Source organism: Salmo trutta, chromosome 10 (assembly GCF_901001165.1).
Source record: "Salmo trutta chromosome 10, fSalTru1.1, whole genome shotgun sequence".
NCBI lineage: Eukaryota > Metazoa > Chordata > Actinopteri > Salmoniformes > Salmonidae > Salmo > Salmo trutta.
In genome coordinates, this window is record NC_042966.1 from 37,887,684 (window position 1) to 37,911,760 (window position 24,077).

Here is a 24,077-nt window from a genome sequence, read left to right on the forward strand (position 1 = left end):
GTGCGATTGGCTTCTTTTGTATTCCATTGTATTGGAATTACTGTATTAATTACAGTAATTTCTTATTCTCGGTGTGGAAACGTTGCTTGCAGAGTTCGCAACCTGCTACACTTGTGAAAAGTGTAGCATCTACACTGGTACAAAATATATTATTGAATTTGATTTTTAAAATGTTTTGTTTATTAGGCTACTGTGCAGTTTGACAAAAACAACAGGACAATGAGATGTTTACTGTAGCCTACGTAGTAAAGTGTCTAATTCCTTACATAAGGGAGAGCATGCCATGTCCAGATTTTCTCAGTGACATCAAGTACTCATTAACTCTGTCACTCATTGACTTAAACTTTTGAGACTGAGTATTAATGATATACACTTGGAGGTTCACTGGTGAAGTGCAAATAAGATGTAGTTGAAATAAACATCTGCATTTTGAGTCCTTTGTTTATCATTATTTTACTAAAACAAGCATAAAGATGTTGGTGAACAAATATTGTATATGCGTGTTACAGCTTCTTCTGACAAAGCAGAGAAAAAGTGTCTGAAATTGCTTTGTGACATTTTGCGGTTGAGTGAGGTTTGGTGATCACAGAATCAGTAGGATATTAAACAATCAAATAGGCAACGGAAGCAGGAACAGCATAGGGCTGAGTGACTCACTCATTCCAGGCTTACCTTCAAAATAAGTTATATTAATTAAAACGGAGTCTGGTTCTCTAATGTGTGGATAGGTCACTAGGAGTAAACGGATACTGGACTGGAGTTTAATGATGAACCAGAGTATACATGTGGTCTGAGTACAGAGGGAAACAGGATTAAATAAATATTAAATTACTACAATGTAAATCCAATAAACATTATTATTAAACAGTAATGTCAGCAATTTCTATACGCAATTGACAATAACACCATAATTCCTCTCAAGAGAATTAATAATTTACATTTACACCAACTGGTAGGCTAATCACACAATTGTACAAAATGGTAAAATAACTGGTGAAGAAAGATACATGCATGCATGCATGCATACATATATGCATACATACATACATGCATGCATACATACATGCATACATACATTTTTATTTATTGTATTTACATATAGCAATAAGTATTTGGTCAAAAAACACACACACACATCCCTGCAAATGAAAATGGTCTTATCTCCACGAATGCCAAACGAGCTGAGAAATAAGTTATGTTTTAATACTAACTAGTCGTTGCCATGGTGAAAAATCCAATAATAATTGGTTGGCCACATAAAAGGAGACATCAAAGAGTTTACCAGAATCTCTAAATGAAAATACTGGCAGATCAGTAAAATGTCCTTTTTAGATCTAATTTTTAAATTTAGAGGATTCTAAATTAATATATTTTATACAATTTATAATGCAGGGTTAAAAATACATAAATATATTTGTAGGGATTGATGGACCTCAGTCACCGGCTTCATCAATAAGTGAGTCTGACGTCGTCCCCACAGTGACCGTATGTACATATTCCAACCAGAAGCCATGCATTACAGGCAACATCTGCACCGAGCTAAAGGCTAGAGCTGCCGCTTTCAAGGAGCAGGACACAAATCCGGACACTTATGAAATCCCCCTATGCCCTGAGACAAACAGGCAAAGCGTCAGAACAGGACTAAGATTGAATCCTACTACATGGGCTCTGATGCTCGTCAGATGTGGCACGGCTTGCAAACTATTAGACTACAAAGGGAAACCCAGCTGCGAGCTGCCCAGTGACGCAAGCTTACCAGACGAGCTAAATGCCTTTTTATGCCTGCTTCGAGGAAAGCAACACTGAAGCATGCATGAGAGCACCAGTTGTTCCAGAAGACTGTGTGATCACGCTCGCCGTAGATGATGTCAGCAAGACCTTTTTAAGAAAATATTTTGCCTCCAATACTGCTGGTGAATCAGCACAACAATTTACAAAAATACTCACCATAAACGTTGATAAAATATTAAACTGTTATTCAAAGAATTATAGATGAACATCTCCTTTATGCAAACGCTGTGACAGATTTCAAGAAAGCTTCACGGGGAAAGCACACTTTGCAATAATCTGAGTACTGCGCTCAGAAAAATACACTAGGCAATACAGATACCCGCCATTTTGGAGTCATCTAAAATCATAAATAGCATTAGAAATATTCACTTACCTTTGATCTTCATCAGAAGGCACTTGCAGGAATCCCAGGTCCACAATAAATGTTGTTTTGTTCGATAAAGTCCATAATTTATGTCCAAATAGCTCCTTGTTGTTAGCGTGTTCAGTTAGCTACTCCAAATGTAGGAAGCGTGCGGAAAATGTCACGACAAAAAGTTATATTTACGTTCGTTCAAACATGTCAAACGTTGTATAGCATCAATCTTTAGGGCCTTTTTCACTTAGAACTTCAATAATATTCCAACCGGACGATTACAATGTCTTGAAAAACATTTTGGAACACAGCTAACTCTCACGTGAATGCGCGCCAATGAACTCCAGTACTTTCCTGAGTTAACAACTTCCAACTTCCTCTGTTCGCTCTCTGTTGATCATAGACGCCTCAAACAACTTTCTAAAGACTGTTGACATCTAGTGGAAGCCTTAGGAAGTGCAAAATGAACCCTAAGTCACTGTGTGTTCAATAGGCAATGACTTGGAAAGGACTACAAGCACCAGAATTCCCACTTCCTGTTTAGATTTTTCTCTGTTTTTTGCCTGCCATATGAGTTCTGTTATACACAGACATCATTCAAACAGTTTTAGAAACTTCAGAGTGTTTGTTTTCTATCCAAATCTACTAATAATATGCATATTCTAGTTCCTGGGCCCGAGTAGTAGGCTGTTTAATTTGGGTACATTTTTCATCCGGCCGTGAAAATACTGCCCCCTACCCTAGAGAGGTTAAACAGGTCAACATTCAAAAGGCCACGGGGCCAGACACATTACCAGGATGTGTACTCAGCGCATGCACGAACCAACTGGCAAGTGTCTTGCCTAACATTTTCAACCTCTCCCTGACCGAGTCTGTAATATCTTCGTTTCAAGCAGTCATTTAGATAACCTGCCTAAATAACTACTGCCCCGTAGCACTCACGTCTGTAGTCATGAAGTGCTTTTTCTGTTTGTTATCTATGCGTAGTCACCTTACCTACATGTACAAATTACCTCGGCTAACCTGTACCCCCGCACATTGACTCGGTATTGGTATCCCATGAATATAGCCTCGTTATTGTTATATTGTGTTACTTTTTATTTTATTTAGTAAATATTTTCTTAACCAACAATGCAGATCAAGAAATAGAGTTAAGGGCGTGTAAGCAGGCATTTCACGGTAAGGTCTACACCTGTTGTATTCGGCGCATGTGACAAATACAATTTGAATAGAATTTGATTTATTTTGTTTACATTGTTGATTGCAACCACGTCACAAATAATTAAACACACAAAACATGAGCAGATTAACTTGGTCAAAATATTTGTTTATTAACCTCACTAAGGTAGGGGGCAGTATTTTCACCTCCGGATGAAAAGCGTGCCCAAAGTAAACTGCCTTTTACTCAGGCCCAGAAGCTAGGATATGCATATAATTGGTAGGGACTTTATCAAACAAAACAAACATTTATTGAGTAAATGGGAGTCTTGAGTGCAACCATATGAAGATCATCAAAGGTAAGTGATTAATTGTATTGCTATTTCTGACTTGTGTAACTCCTCTACTTGGCTGGTAACTGTTTGTAATGATTTGTCTGCTGGGCGCTGTTCTCAGATAATCACATGGTGTGCTTTCGCCGTAAAGCCTTTTTGAAATCAGACACTGTGGTTGGATTAACAAGAAGTTCATATTTAAACCGATGTATAACACTTGTATGTTTTTTTTGGTTTTTTTTAATGAATTTTTATATTGAGTATTTGTTATTAAATTTGGCGCTCTGCAATTTCATTGGATGTTGGCCAGGTGGGACACTACCATCCCCTAGAGGTTTTAAAGACTATCAGAAAGAATGTTGGTACTTATTTATTTTGATCCAAAGCCATGAATGAGTGAGTCACTAAGCTTTATGCTGACAAATGTAGATTAATGCTGTGAAATATCCTACTATATTGGCTAAGCCTAAACAAATATATTAAGTTGCCTACATTATAATTCAGGGTTAAAGACTTTCTTTATAATTGTCTTTAGCAATTATTATGTGGATTATAGTACATTTAATATATTTAAGGGTTGGTGCATTTTTCTGTTACAAATGTAAACTTTAAAGTACTTAAGCATCGAATACATAGCAAGATTGCCCTTTTTTTGGCCATTAGGCTACACTTTACAATAGGACTCAACTCTGACTGACCCAGCATCTATCAGTAGGCTAAATTGTGGCACAAATTGGGAGATTTTTCAAACCTAGCCGAGAGAGACTGTTATTTTATAAATTAATGGAGGTGTGAATATACATTTCGTAAATAAATGAAGTAGCTGGACTCTTTCTTTCAGTTTCTTCATCACATCAGAAAAGAAGGACTCTGTTTAAAAAAACTGACTTTATATAGATGGGCTATCACTCTTTCACACTGGTAAATAAAGCCAGTTTTGTTATTTTGAATGATTTCTTTCTGTTAGAGGGAGAAAAAACAAAAGCCCACAGTGCCTATTTTTCCACATGTCAAGTGTAATTGCGCCACTGTATTTACCCAAGTTCTCTGTCAACTCCAGGACCACTGTGTCATGTCTTTGGCATCATTAAATTGAAGACTTATTTTTAGTTTCAAATCAATTCTCTGTAATAATTATTATTACGTGATTAACTAATCAGGTAGATGTAATTAACTAGGACGTCGGGGCACCAAGGAAAATATTCAGATTACAAAGTTATAATTTTCCTAATATAACTTTCAGATATTTTAATATCTGATCAATGTCTTCTAATTGACAAATAATTATTTACCTTACGTTAGTCTCATTCCAAATGTCGTAAATTGTTGGTTATCTGCACGAACCCAGTCTTCACTATGAGTCATCAATACATCAATTGTCTTATCATTTATTTACTAACTAAATAATCACAGAAATGCACACAAACAAACAGTAGATATAGTTACAAGGAAATGATAGGGTAATGTGCCCTAGTGGGCTAAACCGGCATGGCGGCTTGGTGGACAAAAGGGAAGTGGGGGTCGACTGAGATAAAAGACACTACAGAGATGATAATTATAACCATTGAAATGCTAATCCTTTGCACATGAACGCTCACTCATTCGGGAATAATTGCAATCAATATATATATTTACGCTCAGTGTGTCGTCTTGATTTCTGTTGGAGAGTTTGTCCGCCCTCTCTCTCTCTGCCGTGGTTAGAATGGATAGTTCAGAGTAACATTCAGCAATGTTATAGATGGTGTTTTGGCGGTTGTCGGTCTTCGCGTTCAATGATACCGAATTCCTAGCTGCAGACTAGTAATTAGTATCAAAGATTTGTTCTTATTCTGTCGGTTAGATAGTCTCAGAGTTTAACCACGTGGTATGGTTAAGAATTCAGCAATGGGCTCAAACCTTAGCCCTCGTAATTGAGAGAAGCATGGTCTCTACTCAAACCTTAGCCCTCGCAATTGAGAGAAGCATGGTCTGCAGTGGGAAAACCCGGGGGGTTTTATTCAGAACATAGAAAATGATGCCAGGTCATGTCTGTGCTCCTGGGGGCGGGCCAATGACTTAGTGAAACTTTAAACAGAAATACGATTCTCTCACATTAACATCATTACATAGCATCACATCGTTTCACAAATAGTTTCATCTTTACTCATTCATCTTATACCGCAATTAGATGCAAGCCTCACAACTGAGACTCTTGTATAAACAGGGTTATGGAATGTGGCTGTATTTTCTCTCATGAGTTTCACAAAATTGTACCAAACGGACCAGTTTGTAGCTGGCTACTTCACTGACCTTCTTTTATATATTCTCGAGAACATGAATATTGTTCAGATCTCAAGTTCTGTGAGGTGGAAGAAATTCCCTCTATGAAAACTCACTATACTGTCTGGCCATGAGGATGAATCTCCTCCAGGAATTTATGACCTGCTGTGTGAGTGAATTGTTTTGAGGCACAGATCTGGGGAAGGGTATCAAAACATTCCTGCAGCATTGAAGGTCCCCAAGAACACGGTGGCCTCCATTCTTAAATGGAAGAAGTATGGAACCACCAAGACTCTTCCTAGAGCTGGCCAAACTGAGCAATCAGGGGAGAAGGGCCTTGGTCAGGGAGGTGAGATGGGAGAACCTTCCAGAAGGACTACCATCTCTATAGCGCTCCACCAATCAGGCCTTTATGGTAGAGTGGCCAGATAGAATCCACACCTCAGTAAAAGACACATGACAGCCTGTTTTGAGTTTGCAAAAAGGCACCTAAAGGACTCTGACCATGAGAAACAAGATTCTCTAGTCTGATGAAACCAAGATTGAATTCTTTGGCCTGAATTCCAAGCGTCACGTCTGGATGAAACCTGGCACCATCCCTACGGTGACGCATTGTGGTAGCAGCATCATGCTGTGGGGATGTTTTTCAGCTGCAGGGACTGGGAGACTAGTCAGGGTTGAGGGAAAGATGAACGGAGCAAAGTACAGAGTTCCTTGATGAAAATCTGCAACGGTTCACCTTCCAACAGGACAATGACCCTAAGCACACAGCCAAGACAACGCAGGAGTGGCTTCAGGACAAGTCTCAATGTCCTTGAGTGGCCCAGCCAGAGCACGATCGAACATCTCTGGAGATGCCTGAAAATGGCTGTGCAGCAACACTCCCAAGCCAACCTAACAGAGCTTGAGAGGATCTGCAGAGTAGAATGGTTGAAACTCCCGAACTACAGGTGTGCCAAGCTTGTAGCATCATACCCAAGAAGACTCGAGGCTGTAATCGCTGCCAAAGGTGCTTCATCTAAGCACTGAGTAAAATACTTATGAAAACTTACTGAGTACTTATGTAAATGTGATATTCCCTTTTTTATTTGTAATACATTTGCAAAACAATAAAAAGTGTTTTTGCTTTGTCATTATGGGTTATTGTTTGTAGATTGGCGAGGGGGGAAAAAAACTATTGAATACATTTTAGAATAAGGCTGTAACGTAACAATGTGGAAAAAGTCAAGGGGTCTTAATACTTTCCAAATGCACTGTGTGATATATATATATATATCACACAGTGCATTTGGAAAGTATTAAGACCCCTTGACTTTTTCCACATTTTTTTCCCACATTTTTATAACATTGTTACGTTATTTTTATATATATATATATATATATATATATATATATATATATATATATATACATACATACATACATACATACATACATACATACATACATACATACATACATACATACATACATACATACATACATACATACACACACACACACACACACACACACACACACACACACACACACACACACACACACACACACACACACACACACACACACACACACACACACACACACACACACACACACACGTATTTGGACAATACTTCAAATTTCTTTCCTGCTAGAGCTGCCCCGGTCAACTCTAAGTGCTGTTTGTTGTGGAGCGGAAATGTCTAGGCCACACAAGCTGACAGAACTGGACCGCCGAGTGCTGAAGCATGTAGTGTGTAAATATCGTCTGTCCTCGGTTGCAACACTCACTATCGCGTTCCAAACTGCGTATGGAAGCAATGTCAGCACGAGACCTGTTTGTCGGCAGCTTCACGAAATGGGTTTCCATGGCAGCACACAAGCCTACGATCACCACGTGAAATGCCCAAGCATCCGCTTGAGTGGTGTAAAGCTCGCCGCAATTGCATTCTGGAGCAGTGGAAATGCGTTCTCTGGAGTGATAAATCACACTTCACCGTCTGACAGACGAATCTGAGTTTGACGGATGGCAGGAGAACGCTACCTTCCCGATTGCGTAGTGCCAACTGTATTGTTGGGGTGGAGGAGGAATAATGGTCTGGGGCTGTTTTTCATGGTTTGGGCTAGGCCCCTTAGTTCCAGTGAAGGGATGTCTTAACACTACAGGATACAATTCTGTGCTTCCAACTTTGTGGCAACAGTTTGGGGAAGGCCCTTTTCTGTTTCAGCATGACAATGCCCCTGTGCACAAAGTGAGGTCCATACAGAAATGTTTTTTCAAGATCGGTGTGGAAGAACTTGACTAGCCTGTGGCTGAATGGAAGCAAGCCCCCCCCCCCCCCCCCCAAGAGATGTTCAACGAGCAGGTGTCACATACATTACATGACCAAAAGTACGTGTGTATAATCCTATTTTCTCATGATTGTCTCATCATACTTCTGCCAGTCCTAGTAATGATGATATTGTAATTAGTATTATTTTTCAGTGAGCACATATGTTCAGTATATGCAGAAGATTATGCTGGATCCCACTCAACCCAACCAAGCCACCTGAATCCCCTCCAGCAGACATTATACCCACAGTTAGATGCATTATATTCATTATCAACCCCCTGCTGTGGCCAGCTAGCACCGCGCTAGCACTGCGCTAACACCGCGCTAGCACCACGCTCAACCCAACCAAGACACCTGAATCCCCTCCAGCAGACATTATACTCACAGTTAGATGCATTATATTCATTATCAACCCCCTGCTGTGGCCAGCTAGCACCGCGCTAGCACTGCGCTAACACCGCGCTAGCACCACGCTCAAGCCAACTAAGCTAGCTGAATCTCCTCTCCTCTTCTTTCCTGTTTTCGTGTCATCCAATTTTATTCCCCGTCCACTCCCCCCTTGTTCCCTCATGTCTCTGCTCAACAACAAAAAGTAATTAGCACAAACAACATGACCTGAGAGAGACAGAGAGAGAGAGAGAGAGTGAGTGAGAGAGACTGCCTCTTGAGCTGGGCTGCACGGGCATCAACACCCACATCCCTCTCGCTCCTTCACCTGGGTGTGACTGCTGAATGATTCCCATCTACACTCTTTTACCTGGTTGGCTAAGCCAAACGAGTTGTGTGTGTGTGTGAGTGAGCTGGTAGGAGTCGCGTGCTTGCAGTGTGTGTGAGCGCCTGTGTGTGTGTGTGTGTGTGAGCGCACGCCCCGACTACAGAGTAGAGCTCTGCTTCTGCTAGGCTTATAGCTGCTCAGTCCGACTAAAAACTGTTTTATTTCTCTTTTCAGTCCATTATGGAGCAGTTCAACCCGTGCTTGCGGAACTTCGTGGCCATGGGGAAGAGTTACGAGAAGGCCCTATCCAGTGAGTACATCCTTTTCTTCTTCTCGTGTATCTCATCCCCCACTCCCCTCCTGTCCAGAGGACCAGGCACTGGCCTGACACTGTCTTGCTGTTGCTTTTTAGACTCCTGATTTTACCTGAACTAGAGATGAGCTCAGATGCTGGCGAAGTAGTCCGTTTCCTCTTCTCAGCCCTTCTGATCTCTTGTAGGACTTCGCTATGAAAGACTCTGCTGGGTGCTCCGACAGCCCCTACAGAAAAACCACATGATTTTTCACGTGATCACATGTGAAGTGTTCCCAGAAACACGTGATTTTTTTCCACATGTGAAATCGTGTGGTTTTTCTGTAAGAGATGCTTTCAGTTACATGGACTGATTTGATATTTTGTTGTGAGGCTCAGGCTGCCTTCCTCATATGATGTCACCTTAGTCTTTTCCATGTCCACATCTTGCCCTCTCCTCTTCACCTGCATCCCTCCATGCTGTCAACTTCTTTTTATGTTTTTATTTGGTTGTTCACAAGTCGTGTGTGTGCGTGTGTGTGCGTGTGCGTGTGTGTGCGTGTGTGTGCGTGTGTGTGCGCGTGTGTGCGCGTGTGTGCGCGTGTGTGCGCGTGTGTGCGTGTGTGTGTGTGTGTGTGTGTGCGTGTGCGTGTGCGTGGAGTATATACACTAGGTGATACGGTTGAAGGGTGCAGGAGGACAACAATTTTGAGAGGGGGGAGGTCAGGTGGAGCTAAGAGAATAAAAATGGCCCCATAAAAGAACAACAGAACTGGTATCGAGGAGGAGGGAGATGGAGAGATAAAGACATTGGAGATGGACTCTTGTTTCTTCTACCAATGGTAAAGGAGCAGCAGCATAAACCTATACTTTTCATCAGTGTCACGTGGTCTTACATGAGGTTCGGACGGAACCCGGAATACGTCTATTAGAATATTCCGTGCATTCTGCTTAGATTGGGCATTAAATTTACTTTTTTTCCTCACCACCGTTTTGCTTTATGAACCATGTTCTCTGAGACTGTTGACTCCCTGTCATATGTGTGGACCTAATAAATATCTTATCCATCTATATACACATAGACAGACACAGTATGGAGCTGTATTTTTGGAGCTTGTCCAGCACTGTGGAGGTATAAGATACTTCTGTATGTGGCAGTCCATCGGGGTGTTTGGCCAGAATCTGAAAGGTTGCTAGTTCGAATCCGAGCCAATTAGGTTAAAAAAATGGTCGAGCTGCCCTTGAGCAAGGCACTTAACCCTAATTGCTCCCAGGTCACCGTCAATAATGGAGGGTCCCTGGTCGTGACCCCACTCTCCGACGGTGTCTCATGGGGAGTGGGATATGCAAAACAGACATTTCCATTTCACACCACACACTGTACAGAAGGACTTATTATTTTTATTTTTTATCTTGCCATCTCCCCATGTTTTCTGAGCAAATTGTTGAAGACTAAAAAAAAAAAACACCAGCAAATCAGAGCCAAGTGATTACACATTTTGGAAATCAGCCAAAGTATTACCATGCATAATATTGAGTTGGACCTCCATTTTGCCCTCCGAACAGCCTCAGTTCGTCGGGTCATGGACTACAAGGTGTCTAAAGCGTTCCACAGGGATGCTGGCCCATGTTGACTCCAATGCTTCACACAGTTGTGTCAAGTTGGCTGGATGTCTTTTGGGTGGTGGACCATTCTTGGTACACACGGGAAACTGTTGAGGGTGAAAAACCCAGAAGCGTTGTAGTTCTTGACACAAACTGGTGTGCCTGGCATCTACTACCATACCCTGTTCAAAGGCACTTAAGTCTTTTGTCTTGCCCATTCAACCTCTGAATGGCAGCCTCAAGGCTTAAAAATAATTGTTCTCTTCCCCTTCATCTACACTGACTTGAAGTGTATTTAACAAGTGACATCAATAAGGGATCATAGCTTTCACCTGGATTCACCTGGTTAGTCTGTCATGTAAAGAGCAGGTGTTCCTATTGTTTCATATACGCAGTGTATGCGGTCGTATACAAATGTAAGCAAGGTTTGAAATGATTGTTTTTGGTCATATATTGTATCTGTTTAGGCTTCTTGCAGTCAATTATGTTCCGGCTCCCTGACCATCGGTTCGCGAAAAAAATCGCCCCTAGGCTGAACCTAGTTGATGCTCCCTGCTGTACAGGGTTCACACTTGTACATGTGTGAAACAAGACAAATGTAAGCACGCCCTATTTGATCTTTTATCAACATCCATCTTTAATAAGGATTTCCTTGTTGAAATACAGTTTTCAGTTGAATAGAATGGTGAGGAATTGGACATTGCTGCACTATGAATCTGTGTTAGGCTGTAGACCGGGAAAGCAAGTACTACACAGATAGTGTCTCCTCAGCCATGCTTCTAATGTAGGTTACTGGTCTCTAATGTAGTGCTGTCTATAGCTGTAGGTTACTGGTCTCTAATGTAGTGCTGTCTCCAGCTGTAGGTTACTGGTCTCTAATGTAGTGCTGTCTCCAGCTGTAGGTTACTGGTCTCCAGCTGTAGGTTACTGGTCTCTAATGTAGTGCTGTCTCCAGCTGTAGGTTACTGGTCTCTAATGTAGTGCTGTCTCCAGCTGTAGGTTACTGGTCTCTAATGTAGTGCTGTCTCCAGCTGTAGGTTACTGGTCTCTAATGTAGTGCTGTCTCCAGCTGTAGGCTACTGGTCTCCGGCTGTAGGCTACTGGTCTCCGGCTGTAGGTTACTGGTCTCCAGCTGTAGGTTACTGGTCTCTAATGTAGTGCTGTCTCCAGCTGCAGGTTACTGGTCTCTAATGTAGTGCTGTCTCCAGCTGTAGGTTACTGATCTCCAGCTGTAGGTTACTGGTCTCTAATGTAGTGCTGTCTCCAGCTGTAGGTTACTGGTCTCTAATGCTGTCTCCGGCTGTAGGTTACTGGTCTCTAATGTAGTGCTGTCTCCAGCTGTAGGTTACTGGTCTCCAGCTGTAGGTTACTGGTCTCTAATGTAGTGCTGTCTCCGGCTGTAGGTTACTGGTCTCCAGCTGTAGGTTACTGGTCTCTAATGTAGTGCTGTCTCCAGCTGTAGGTTACTGGTCTCTAATGTAGTGCTGTCTCCAGCTGTAGGTTACTGGTCTCCAGCTGTAGGTTACTGGTCTCTAATGTAGTGCTGTCTCCGGCTGTAGGTTACTGGTCTCTAATGTAGTGCTGTCTCCAGCTGTAGGTTACTGGTCTCCAGCTGTAGGTTACTGGTCTCCAGCTGTAGGTTACTGGTCTCTAATGTAGTGCTGTCTCCAGCTGTAGGTTACTGGTCTCTAATGTAGTGCTGTCTCCAGCTGTAGGTTACTGGTCTCTAATGTAGTGCTGTCTCCAGCTGTAGGTTACTGGTCTCTAATGTAGTGCTGTCTCCAGCTGTAGGTTACTGGTCTCTAATGTAGTGCTGTCTCCAGCTGTAGGTTACTGGTCTCTAATGTAGTGCTGTCTCCAGCTGTAGGTTACTGGTCTCTAATGTAGTGCTGTCTCCGGCTGTAGGTTACTGGTCTCTAATGTTATGCTGTCTCCAGCTGTAGGTTACTGGTCTCTAATGTAGTGCTGTCTCCAGCTGTAGGTTACTGGTCTCTAATGTAGTGCTGTCTCCGGCTGTAGGTTACTGGTCTCCAGCTGTAGGTTACTGGTCTCTAATGTAGTGCTGTCTCCAGCTGTAGGTTACTGGTCTCTAATGTAGTGCTGTCTCCAGCTGTAGGTTACTGGTCTCCAGCTGTAGGTTACTGGTCTCTAATGTAGTGCTGTCTCCGGCTGTAGGTTACTGGTCTCCAGCTGTAGGTTACTGGTCTCTAATGTAGTGCTGTCTCCGGTTGTAGGTTACTGGTCTCCAGCTGTAGGTTACTGGTCTCTAATGTAGTGCTGTCTCCAGCTGTAGGTTACTGGTCTCTAATGTAGTGCTGTCTCCAGCTGTAGGTTACTGGTCTCCAGCTGTAGGCTACTGGTCTCTAATGTAGTGCTGTCTCCGGCTGTAGGTTACTGGTCTCCAGCTGTAGGTTACTGGTCTCTAATGTAGTGCTGTCTCCAGCTGTAGGTTACTGGTCTCTAATGTAGTGCTGTCTCCGGCTGTAGGTTACTGGTCTCCAGCTGTAGGTTACTGGTCTCTAATGTAGTGCTGTCTCCGGCTGTAGGTTACTGGTCTCCAGCTGTAGGGTACTGGTCTCTAATGTAGTGCTGTCTCCAGCTGTAGGTTACTGGTCTCTAATGTAGGAGCAGGCAAATAGGGTGAGAGAGAAAGGACCGGAGAGGGAGAGATAGACATGCAGGAAATACGAAGCTCTAAGGACCAATAAAGGAGGACTCAGTGTAGTCTGATAAGAATAAAAATAGCTACACAGCTCCAGGATAGAAAAATATACTTCATTGCAGGTCAGGCGCAGAACTGAGGTTCTGGCTTAGGCTGCCATTGCAAAGGGCACAGCTAGCATTCAAATCACAACAGGGTGCCTCGTGGGCCTCCATACATTAACTGGAATTGTAAATATGCCAGTTCTGCCTCTGCTCTTAGGAGAAGAATGGGAACCCATAAATCGCAACAGGGAACAAGGTGTGGTGCTTGGCTGGACTTGAGGTCCTTGGAGCTTTGTTGACTAACATCATGATTCGGTCTAGGGAGAGAGCTGCCTGCTTCTACAGTACCAGTCAAAAGTTTGGACACTAATCATTTCAAGGGTTTTTCTTTGTTTTTAATATTTTCTACATTGTAGAATAATAGTGAAGACATCAAAACTATGAAATAACACATATGGAATCATGTAGTAACAAAAAAGGGTTAAACAAATCAAAATATATTTTATATTTGAGATTCTTCAAAGTAGCCACCCTTTGCCTTGATGACAGCTTTGCACGCTCTTGGCATTCTCTCAACCAGTTTCATGAGGAATGGTTTTCCTTAGAGATACTGTTTATTTGTTTGATTTTGGAGGATAGGAGAGTGTGCAGTGGCTGCAGGGCTTGAATAGGATACAATGCTTAGACTGGTATTTAGCCAGCTATTCTGTTTAGTTTTGGGACTGGAGAAGGTGGGGCAATTTCACACAGCACACAACCGTAATGGCATCATGTTGAATGTGGGGCGGAGAGACATTTCTCAACAGGGACAAGCTGTGTTGTAGAGATGGAGGGGATTCAGAAGGGTGAGGGCTGAAGAGATTTTATAAAGCAGTAGAGGGGAGGATGGAGAGGAAGAGAAATGGGGGGGGATTTGGAAGAGGGGAGTTGAAGATGGATGGAGTACTAAACGCATCAAGCTGTGCAGCTGATCTGGTTTACACCGGTTTTACTCTTCAAGAGTGTTTAATTTACTTTGGAATAGGTGGGAAGAATGGCTGTCGTGTCACACCTCCATTCTGTAGACCTATCTGCTTCATATCGGAGGTGTAATCCTCTTCACTGAAGACACACACACACACACACAATCCCCCGACAGCAGAGCTCTAACATCTTGTCCCAGTTAATACAGCTTTACCTGGCCTGCCACACTTCACCGCCCCTCGCTCTATCCCCCTTGGCTGGGATTTCTGTGGACATCGCTAAATAGCCCATCCATCCACGCAAGGGTTTCCACACCGCACTCTACAATCCACCTCCACCCTCTCACCCGCACTCTCCTATCGTACTGACTCAACCAAAGCTGGGCTCAGGAAGAGCCGAGTGAGGGTCTCTCTTCCTGGAAGTAATCCGTCTGGGTCAGATAGAACCCAGCTACAGGGCAGTAGGCTTTAGGTCCTTGGTTCTGGAGGCAAGGGCTGTTTTCAGTTCAGTGACCTCAAGACAAAGATAGAGAAAGGAAAGAATAACGGATAAAGGAAGGATTAAGGGAGGAAATTGGTGCAGACTGAGGCTTGAGAAACAATCCTCAGAGGAGAGGTGGATAGATGGAGGGACAGAGAAACAATCCTCAGAGGAGAGGTGGATAGATGGAGGGACAGAGACAGGTTCCTCAGAGGAGAGGTGGATAGATGGAGTGACAGAGACAGGTTCGAGCCCTTCTGTTGTGTTAGACAATCAATTTTGTCTCTTGTTTGAAGTGGGAAGGAATATTGCTAATGATACAGCAGTAGCTGTTGGGTAGTATTCCCATATGACTGTAGCGCTCTATATCACAGGAGGCTGCTGAGGGTAGGATGTCTCATAATAATGACTGAAATGGAATGGTATCAAACACACGGAAAACATGTTTGTGTTTGATACCGTTCTGTTGATTCCATTCCAGCCGTTACTATGAGCACGTCCTCCCCAATTAGGGTGCCATGGGACGCCAGTGCTCAATAAAGACCGTTAACCTTTTAGAACATATTTAAATAGTTTACCATGCAGTGAATCCATATTGAGGATATATTTTGGGTAACACTTTATTTAACAGCCCGGTTTAAAAGGGCACTTACCTAATGTTTTAATGTTACGAACTAAGAAACTGTGCAGTAACCGTCCATGTTTAGTATGACTCTGCTTAGTCACATGGTTTAATAAAGCTTTGACACTCCTTATCAATATGGATCAGCTCAAGGTCATACTCAGTCAGCTTCTCGGCCTTCCTCTCGGCCCTCCCTCTCGGCCCTCCCTCTCGGCCCTCCCTCTCGGCCCTCCCTCTCGGCCCTCCCTCTCGGCCTCCCTCTCTTTCCTCTCGTTATGACCACCACTCCCTAAACGACTTACCCCTGACCTGGTCTTATTCACCATTACTTCCCATTCACTGCTTCTAGCTGCCTGTGGCAGGACTGTGTGGGTGAGCCATGCCTGCTGTGTGTTCAATGTTCCTGGACTGAGACCTGAGTGACAGAGTTCGTAGGCAGACCAGTCTATCTTGCCTTCCCTGGTCTTCCCTTGCTTTACTTTCTCTGGTCTGTATTTCATGTAGTTCTTTTCATTCAGCATCTGCTCTGTCCACCAGTAGTTCCTGTAGTTACTGCACTTTCCTCTCCTTTTCCTGTTGAGCCGCCATTGTTGTTGTTTGTAGCAGTAGCTCTTTTCATTGTAGCAGTAGCTCTTTTCATTGTAGCAGTAGCTCTTTTGCTTGTGGCAGTAGCTCTTTTGCTTGTGGCAGTAGCTCTTTTGCTTGTGGCAGTAGCTCTTTTGCTTGTGGCAGTAGCTCTTTTGCTTGTGGCAGTAGCTCTTTTGCTTGTGGCAGTAGCTCTTTTGCTTGTGGCAGTAGCTCTTTTGCTTGTGGCAGTAGCTCTTTTGCTTGTGGCAGTAGCTCTTTTGCTTGTGGCAGTAGCTCTTTTGCTTGTGGCAGTAGCTCTTTCCATTGTGGCAGTAGCTCTTTCCATTGTGGCAGTAGTAGCTTGTAGCCTTTTCCATTGTAGCCTGTTGTAGCCTTGCTATAGAACTTTCCTTTGTACTTTGTACTAGCCTAGCTCTTTCCATTGTAGCAATAACTCTTTCCATTGTAGCCTTTAGCCCCTTCCCTAACTGACTGGGGCTATAGCTATAAGGGAGGGATGCTGGGGCGAAGATTACGTTAATGTCCAATATTTCCACTCCGCCCCTGATCTGACGCCCAATGCTTCCATGTTTCCAGGTGTCACATTTGCTGCAAAGGGCTACTTCGAGGCACTGGTGAGGATGGGAGAGATGGCCAGCGAAAGTCAAGGCTCTAAGGATCTTGGTGAGTCCTAGTTGTGGCAATAGGGGGTTGCAGCTCCCCTAGTGGGGTAGAAGGGGGTTGCATGGAGACATGCCAGACGGGATGGATGGTTGGTTGTGGGTGTGAATGGGAATTGATGGTTTGAAAGGGAAAATGACAAGCAGCCGTTGCACCGCCTGAAACTGGATCTACACACAAACACACGCGTGCACAGCAAACATGTTGAACCACGCTCAAGCATATCCTGTTTGTTGTAGTAGATTTTTATAGTCAGTCAGTTATTTTAATACTATGCAATTGGGAAGGAGAGCTTACAGTGTTCTGCATTCACCACTGAGGCAATCACGTCCCCTTAGAGTTCATCTCTGATATTTGATATGGAAATTTAGTTTTGTTGGGTTCTAGCTTGAAATATCCTCATTCATGTTACTAGCTTGTTCATATGCTTCCTATCTCACCCTTATGGAAATATTCTGTCTCTGAGACAGGCCCCCTTTGTACTTTGCCTCCGGTCACATATACATTTGCACATAGATCATCTGATCTAACCCACAATACGTTAATCACTACTCCTAGGCCACTTACATAGTTATAAACACACTAAAACGTGCTCAAGGCAATTAGTCAGTTTCCAACAGTTTACCTCTTGTTTTGCCTCAACTTTCTCTGGGCTACAATACAATATAAAACGCTACACAGCATAATTCAGAGTACGTAAATATTCAATTGAATTTGAAAACCTATTATCATGCTGCGGATTTTCTTTTCATTCATAACATCCAATAGGGATTATTGGTAATGTTTCTTAATTGGACTGTAAAGACACTGTTTTGGGGCTGTTGACTTCTCTCTGTCCTCTCGTCCTTTTTACAGTCAGTTAGAACAGTTTTCACACAAACAGCTACAACCTGTGTATGGACCAGTTTGGGTTGTATTGGTCTGTTAGGCTGACACACACTTAGAGGTGGAGAAAGACGAAGGATGGTGCTGTGGCGGGGGATGGGGTGTAAACTGGTGGTGGTGGGAGGGCAAGGGTCAGATTGGAGGCAAGATGGGGAGGTGAAACTGGTAGGATGGTGATGGCAGCAGGTGGTCTCTTCCAATGACATCTGTAAGAAATTACTACATTTTGTCTCCAGCTTGCTCCACTGCAGTTATTTATTCAACAGCTTTATGTATTTAGCTATATGTATTGGTTTTTATGGTTGCAGTCATATACAGTGGAGCAAAAAAGTATTTAGTCAGCCACCAATTGTACAAGTTCTCCCACTTAAAAAGATGAGAGGCCTGTAATTTTCATCATAGGTACACTTCAACTATGACCGACAAAATGAGAAAAAAAAAATCTAGAAAATCAAATTGTAGGATTTTTAATGAATTTATTTGCAAATTATGGTGGAAAATAAGTATTTGGTCAATAACAAAAGTTTATCTCAATACTTTGTTATATACCCTTTGTTGGCAATGACACAGGTCAAACGTTTTCTGTAAGTCTTCACAAGGTTTTCACACACTGTTGCTGGTATTTTGGCCCATTCCTCCATGCAGATCTCCTCTAGAGCAGTGATGTTTTGGGGCAACACGGACTTTCAACTCCCTCCAAAGATTTTCTATGGGGTTGAGATCTGGAGACTGGCTAGGCCACTCCAGGACCTTGAAATGCTTCTTACGAAGCCACTCCTTCGTTGCCCGGGCGGTGTGTTTGGGATCATTGTCATGCTGAAAGACTCAGCCACGTTTCATCTTCAATGCCCTTGCTGATGGAAAGGGGTTTTCACTCAAAATCTCACGATACATGGCCCCATTCATTTTTTCCTTTACACGGATCAGTCGTCCTGGTCCCTTTGCAGAAAAACAGCCCCAAAGCATGATGTTTCCACCCCCATGCTTCACAGTAGGTATGGTGTTCTTTGGATGCAACTCAGCATTCTTTGTCCTCCAAACACGGCGAGTTGAGTTTTTACCAAAAAGTTATATTTTGGTTTCATCTGACCATATGACATTATCCCAATCCTCTTCTGGATCATCCAAATGCTCTCTAGCAAACTTCAGACGGGCCTGGACATGTACTGGCTTAAGCAGGGGGACACGTCTGGCACTGCAGGATTTGAGTCCCTGGCGGCGTAGTGTGTTACTGATGGTAGGCTTTGTTACTTTGGTCCCAGCTCTCTGCAGGTCATTCACTAGGTCCCCCCGTGTGGTTCTGGGATTTTTGCTCACCGTTCTTGTGATCATTTTGATCCCACGGGGTGAGATCTTGCGTGGAGCCCCAGATCGAGGGAGATTATCAGTGGTCTTGTATGTCTTCCATTTCCTAATAATTGCTCCCACAGTTGATTTCTTCAAACCAAGCTGCTTACCTATTGCAGATTCAGTCTTCCCAGCCTGGTGCAGGTCTACAATTTTGTTTCTGGTGTCCTTTGACAGCTCTTTGGTCTTGGCCATAGTAGAGTTTGGAGTATGACTGTTTGAGGTTGTGGACAGGTGTCTTTTATACTGATAACAAGTTCAAACAGGTGCCATTAATACAGGTAACGAGTGGAGGACAGAGGAGCCTCTTAAAAGAGAAGTTACAGGTCTGTGAGAGCCAGAAATCTTGCTTGTTTGTAGGTGACCAAATACTTATTTTCCACCATAATTTGCAAATAAATTCATTAAAAATCCTACAATGTGATTTTCTGGATTTTTTTTCCTCATTTTGTCTGTCATAGTTGACGTGTACCTATGATGAAAATTACAGGCCTCTCTCATCTTTTTAAGTGGGAGAACTTGCACAATTGGAGGCTGACTAAATACTTTTTTGCCCCACTGTACAGTGGCAAGAAAAAGTATGTGAACCCTTTGGAATTACCTGGATTTCTCCATAAATTTGTCATATGATCACATTTTATCTTCATCGAAGTCACAACAATAAACAAACAGTTCGCTTAAACTAATAACACACAAACAATTATACGTTGTCATGTCTTTATTGAACACACCGCGTAAACATTCACAGTGCAGGGTGGAAAAAGTATTTGAACCCTTGAAATTCAAAACTGGTTGACCATTTGGCAGAAATAACGTTTTCTGTAGTTGCGGATCAGACCCGCACAAAGGTCAGGAGGAATTTTGTACCATTCCTCTTTATAAAACTGTTTCAGTTCAGCAATATTCTTGGGATGTCTGGTGTGAACCACTCTTGAGGTCATGCCACAGCATCTCAATCGGGTTGAGGTCAGGACTGACTGGGCCACTCCAGAAGGTGTATTTTCTTCTGTTGAAGCCATTTTGTTTTTGATTTACCTCTGTGTTTTGGGTTGTTGTCCTGTTGCATCACCCAACTTGTGTTGAGCTTCAATTCGCGGACAGATAGCCTTACATTCTCCTGCAAAATGTCTTGATAAACTTGGGAATTCATTTTTCTGTCGAGGATAGCAAGCTGTCCAGGCCCTAAGGCAGCAAAGCATCCCAAAACCATGACGCTCCCTCCACCATACTTTACAGTTGGGATGAGGTTGGTGTGCTGTGCCTTTTTTTTCTTCTCCACAACAACTCAACTTTAGTTGAACCTGTCCACAGAATATTTTTGCTGCTTGCGATGTGGAACATCCAGGTGCTCTTTTGCGAACTTCAGACCTACAGCAATGGTTTTTTTGGACAGCAGTGTCTTCTTCCCCGGTGTCCTCCCATGAACACCATTCTTGTTTGGTGTTTTACGTATCGTAGACTCGTCAACAGAGATGTTAGCATGAGATTTCTGTAAGTCTTTAGCTGACACTCTAGGATTCTTCTTAACCTCATTGAGCATTCTGCGCTGTGCTCTTGCAGTCATCTTTGCAGGATGGCCACTCCTAGGGAGAGTAGCAACAGTGCTGAACTTTCTCCATTTACAGACATTTTGTCTTACCGTGGACTAATGAACATCAAGGCTTTAGATACACTTTTGTAACCCTTTCCAGCTTCATGCAAGTCAACCATTCTTAAGCTTGAGTCTTCTGAGATCTCTTTTGTTTGAGGCATGGTTCACATCAGGCAATGCTTCTTGTGAATAGCAAACTCAAATTTTGTGAGTTTTTTTTTATAGGGAAGGGCAGCTCTAACCAACATCTCCAATCTCATCTCATTGATTGGACTCCAGGTTAGCTGACTCCTGACTCCAATTAGCTTTTGGAGAAATCATTAGTCTAGGGGTTCACATAGTTTTTCCAACCTACACTGTGAATGTTTAAATGATGTATTCAATATAGACCAAGAAAAATACAATAATTTCTGTGTTATTAGTTTAAGCACACTGGGTTTGCCTATTGTTTTGACTTGGATGAAGATCAGATCACATTTGATAACCAATTTACGTAGAAATCCAGGTAATTCCAAAGGGTTCACATACTTTTTTTTCCCAGTGTATGTATACAGCTAGCCTATATAGATTCAGCCTCATGTTTTCAGTCAGACCGAGTCACAGTCCCATTCTTTGAACATGTCTCGCCTCCTGAATCTGAGCACTGTGTAGTTAAGTCTCTCTGTCCTCTGACCTCTCATAAGTCTGAACTCTCATAAGTCTGAGGTGAATTTGGATAGCAGACAGCTGTGGCTCTCATCCTGAGAGGAAAGAGGGAAAAGGTCAGAGGTGAGATAGGAAAATAGAAAAGGAAAGCTCTCAGCATTCATTATTCAGACTTTTTTTTTTTTTTTTTTGGCCTTTCACATTTTGTCTGATGGTTTCATCTCTTCATTCCTCCACTCAGCCTCTCTCTCTCTCTGTGAATACTGATTGAACTGCGTTTGATTGCCTACTCCAATCTGAACCTTTATAGTCTGTATTCAGCCTCAATGACAGTATCTGTGCCGTGATCGGATTCCAACACAGCACTCAGTATTAGTAGCGAGGCCATTCGTTCAGATGAGGATTTCTTATTACAGAAAATAGTATGCTAGGGCAGAAGAACCCATTAATGAGGCTGCTGGTTTAATTAATGCTACATCCCAGTGACCTCATCTTAAACTGTCCATAAACACATGTTGATCCATCTCCATATTGGTTCTGTCCTCTCTATTGTCCCTTATCTACTGCCTGTTCTAAAGTGTGTGTGTGTGTGTGTGTGTGTGTGTGTGTGTGCTCTGCGTTATGAGGTCCTTTGGTTGTTTTTGCATCCCTAGCCATGACTCAGCACAATTATCCCTCCTCCCTCTAATCCCTTTGCAGTTAGTGACAGGCCGGGCTGAAGAGGCGACTGATGCTGTCTCTGGACATCAGTGTGCCTAAAGGGGGGTGTGTGTGTGTGTGTGTGTGTGTTTTATTTCTGACAGTACTTGCAAGTATGTTAGAAACATCAGAAGATGTTTTACGTGTTTGATCATTGTAGTTTAATGGCTACTCAGTCAGGCTAGCCTGCAGTGATAGTGTGATTGCATGATCAGCCATTCCATCTTTACACAGTAATGAAAGAGGTGAACATTCAGTGTACATTCCATTTAACTACAGTTTGTTGGTATTCGACAGCTGACTGTTTGTAAGACGAGAGAGGGACGCAGAAAGGCATTACTTTAGCCTGAGGGATGAACATTGAATAGTCTAAAACATGACAGCCATTATTCACACAATGTTCCTAATGTCAGCCCATTACATTGTTAGTCTACCCAGTCTAGTCTACCCAGCCCTAGTCTAGTCTAGTCAGCCCTAGTCTAGTCTAGTCAGCCGGGGAACTAGTCTAGTCAGCCCCAGTCTAGTCAGCCGGGGAACTAGTCTAGTCAGCCCCAGTCTAGTCAGCCGGGGAACTAGTCTAGTCAGCCCCAGTCTAGTCAGCCGGGGAACTAGTCTACCCAGCCCTAGTCTAGTCTAGTCAGCCCTAGTCTAGTCTAGTCAGCCGGGGAACTAGTCTAGTCAGCCGGGGAACTAGTCTAGTCAGCCCCAGTCTAGTCAGCCGGGGAACTAGTCTAGTCAGCCCCAGTCTAGTCAGCCGGGGAACTAGTCTAGTCAGCCCCAGTCTAGTCAGCCGGGGAACTAGTCTAGTCAGCCCCAGTCTAGTCAGCCGGGGAACTAGTCTAGTCAGCCCCAGTCTAGTCAGCCGGGGAACTAGTCTAGTCAGCCCCAGTCTAGTCAGCCGGGGAACTAGTCTAGTCAGCCCCAGTCTAGTCAGCCGGGGAACTAGTCTAGTCAGCCCAGTCTAGTCAGCCGTGGGAACTAGTCTAGTCAGCCCCAGTCTAGTCAGGCCGGGGAACTAGTCTAGTCAGCCCCAGTCTAGTCAGCCGGGGAACTAGTCTAGTCAGCTGGGGAACTAGTCTAGTCAGCTGGGGAACTAGTCTAGTCAGCCGGGGAACTAGTCTAGTCAGCCGGGGAACTAGTCTAGTCAGCCGGGGAACTAGTCTAGTCAGCCGGGGAACTAGTCTAGTCAGCTGGGGAACTAGTCTAGTCAGCTGGGGAACTAGTCTAGTCAGCCCCCAGTCTAGTCAGCCGGGGAACTATCTATCAGCCGGGGAACTAGTCTAGTCAGCCGGGGAACTAGTCTAGTCAGCCGGGGAACTAGTCTAGTCAGCCGGGGAACTAGTCTAGTCAGCCGGGGAACTAGTCTAGTCAGCCGGGGAACTAGTCTAGTCAGCCGGGGAACTAGTCTAGTCAGCTGGGGAACTAGTCTAGTCAGCTGGGGAACTAGTCTAGTCAGCCGGGGAACTAGTCTAGTCAGCCCTAGTCTAGTCTAGTCAGCCGGGGAACTAGTCTAGTCAGCCGGGAACTAGTCTAGTCAGCCGGGGAACTAGTCTAGTCAGCCGGGGAACTAGTCTAGTCAGCCCTAGTCTAGTCTAGTCAGCCGGGGAACTAGTCTAGTCAGCCGGGGAACTAGTCTAGTCAGCCGGGGAACTAGTCTAGTCAGCCGGGGAACTAGTCTAGTCAGCCCCAGTCTAGTCAGCCGGGGAACTAGTCTAGTCAGCCGGGGAACTAGTCTAGTCAGCCGGGGAACTAGTCTAGTCAGCCGGGGAACTAGTCTAGTCAGCCGGGGAACTAGTCTAGTCAGCCGGGGAACTAGTCTAGTCAGCCGGGGAACTAGTCTAGTCAGCCGGGGAACTAGTCTAGTCAGCCCCAGTCTAGTCAGCCGGGGAACTAGTCTAGTCAGCCCCAGTCTAGTCAGCCGGGGAACTAGTCTAGTCAGCCCCAGTCTAGTCAGCTGGGGAACTAGTCTAGTCAGCTGGGGAACTAGTCTAGTCAGCCGGGGAACTAGTCTAGTCAGCCCCAGTCTAGTCAGCCGGGGAACTAGTCTACCCAGCCCTAGTCTAGTC

At 43.7% G+C, this 24,077-nt stretch overlaps 1 protein-coding gene across 3 annotated transcripts in view; it reads left to right on the forward strand.

Moving 5' to 3' along the window:
• Positions 1–24,077, forward strand: part of LOC115201684 (brain-specific angiogenesis inhibitor 1-associated protein 2) — a 140,111-nt gene that overhangs the window by 36,460 nt on the left and 79,574 nt on the right. The window contains exons 2-3 of one of the 3 annotated variants that reach the window (XM_029765505.1): positions 9,163–9,238; positions 16,761–16,847. In XM_029765505.1, coding sequence (XP_029621365.1) covers positions 9,163–9,238; positions 16,761–16,847 — 163 coding nt within the window. Of the gene's footprint in view, positions 1–9,162; positions 9,239–15,956; positions 16,084–16,760; positions 16,848–24,077 lie in introns of those variants that run through there. The other 2 variants (XM_029765507.1, XM_029765506.1) reach the window with 2 other exon arrangements.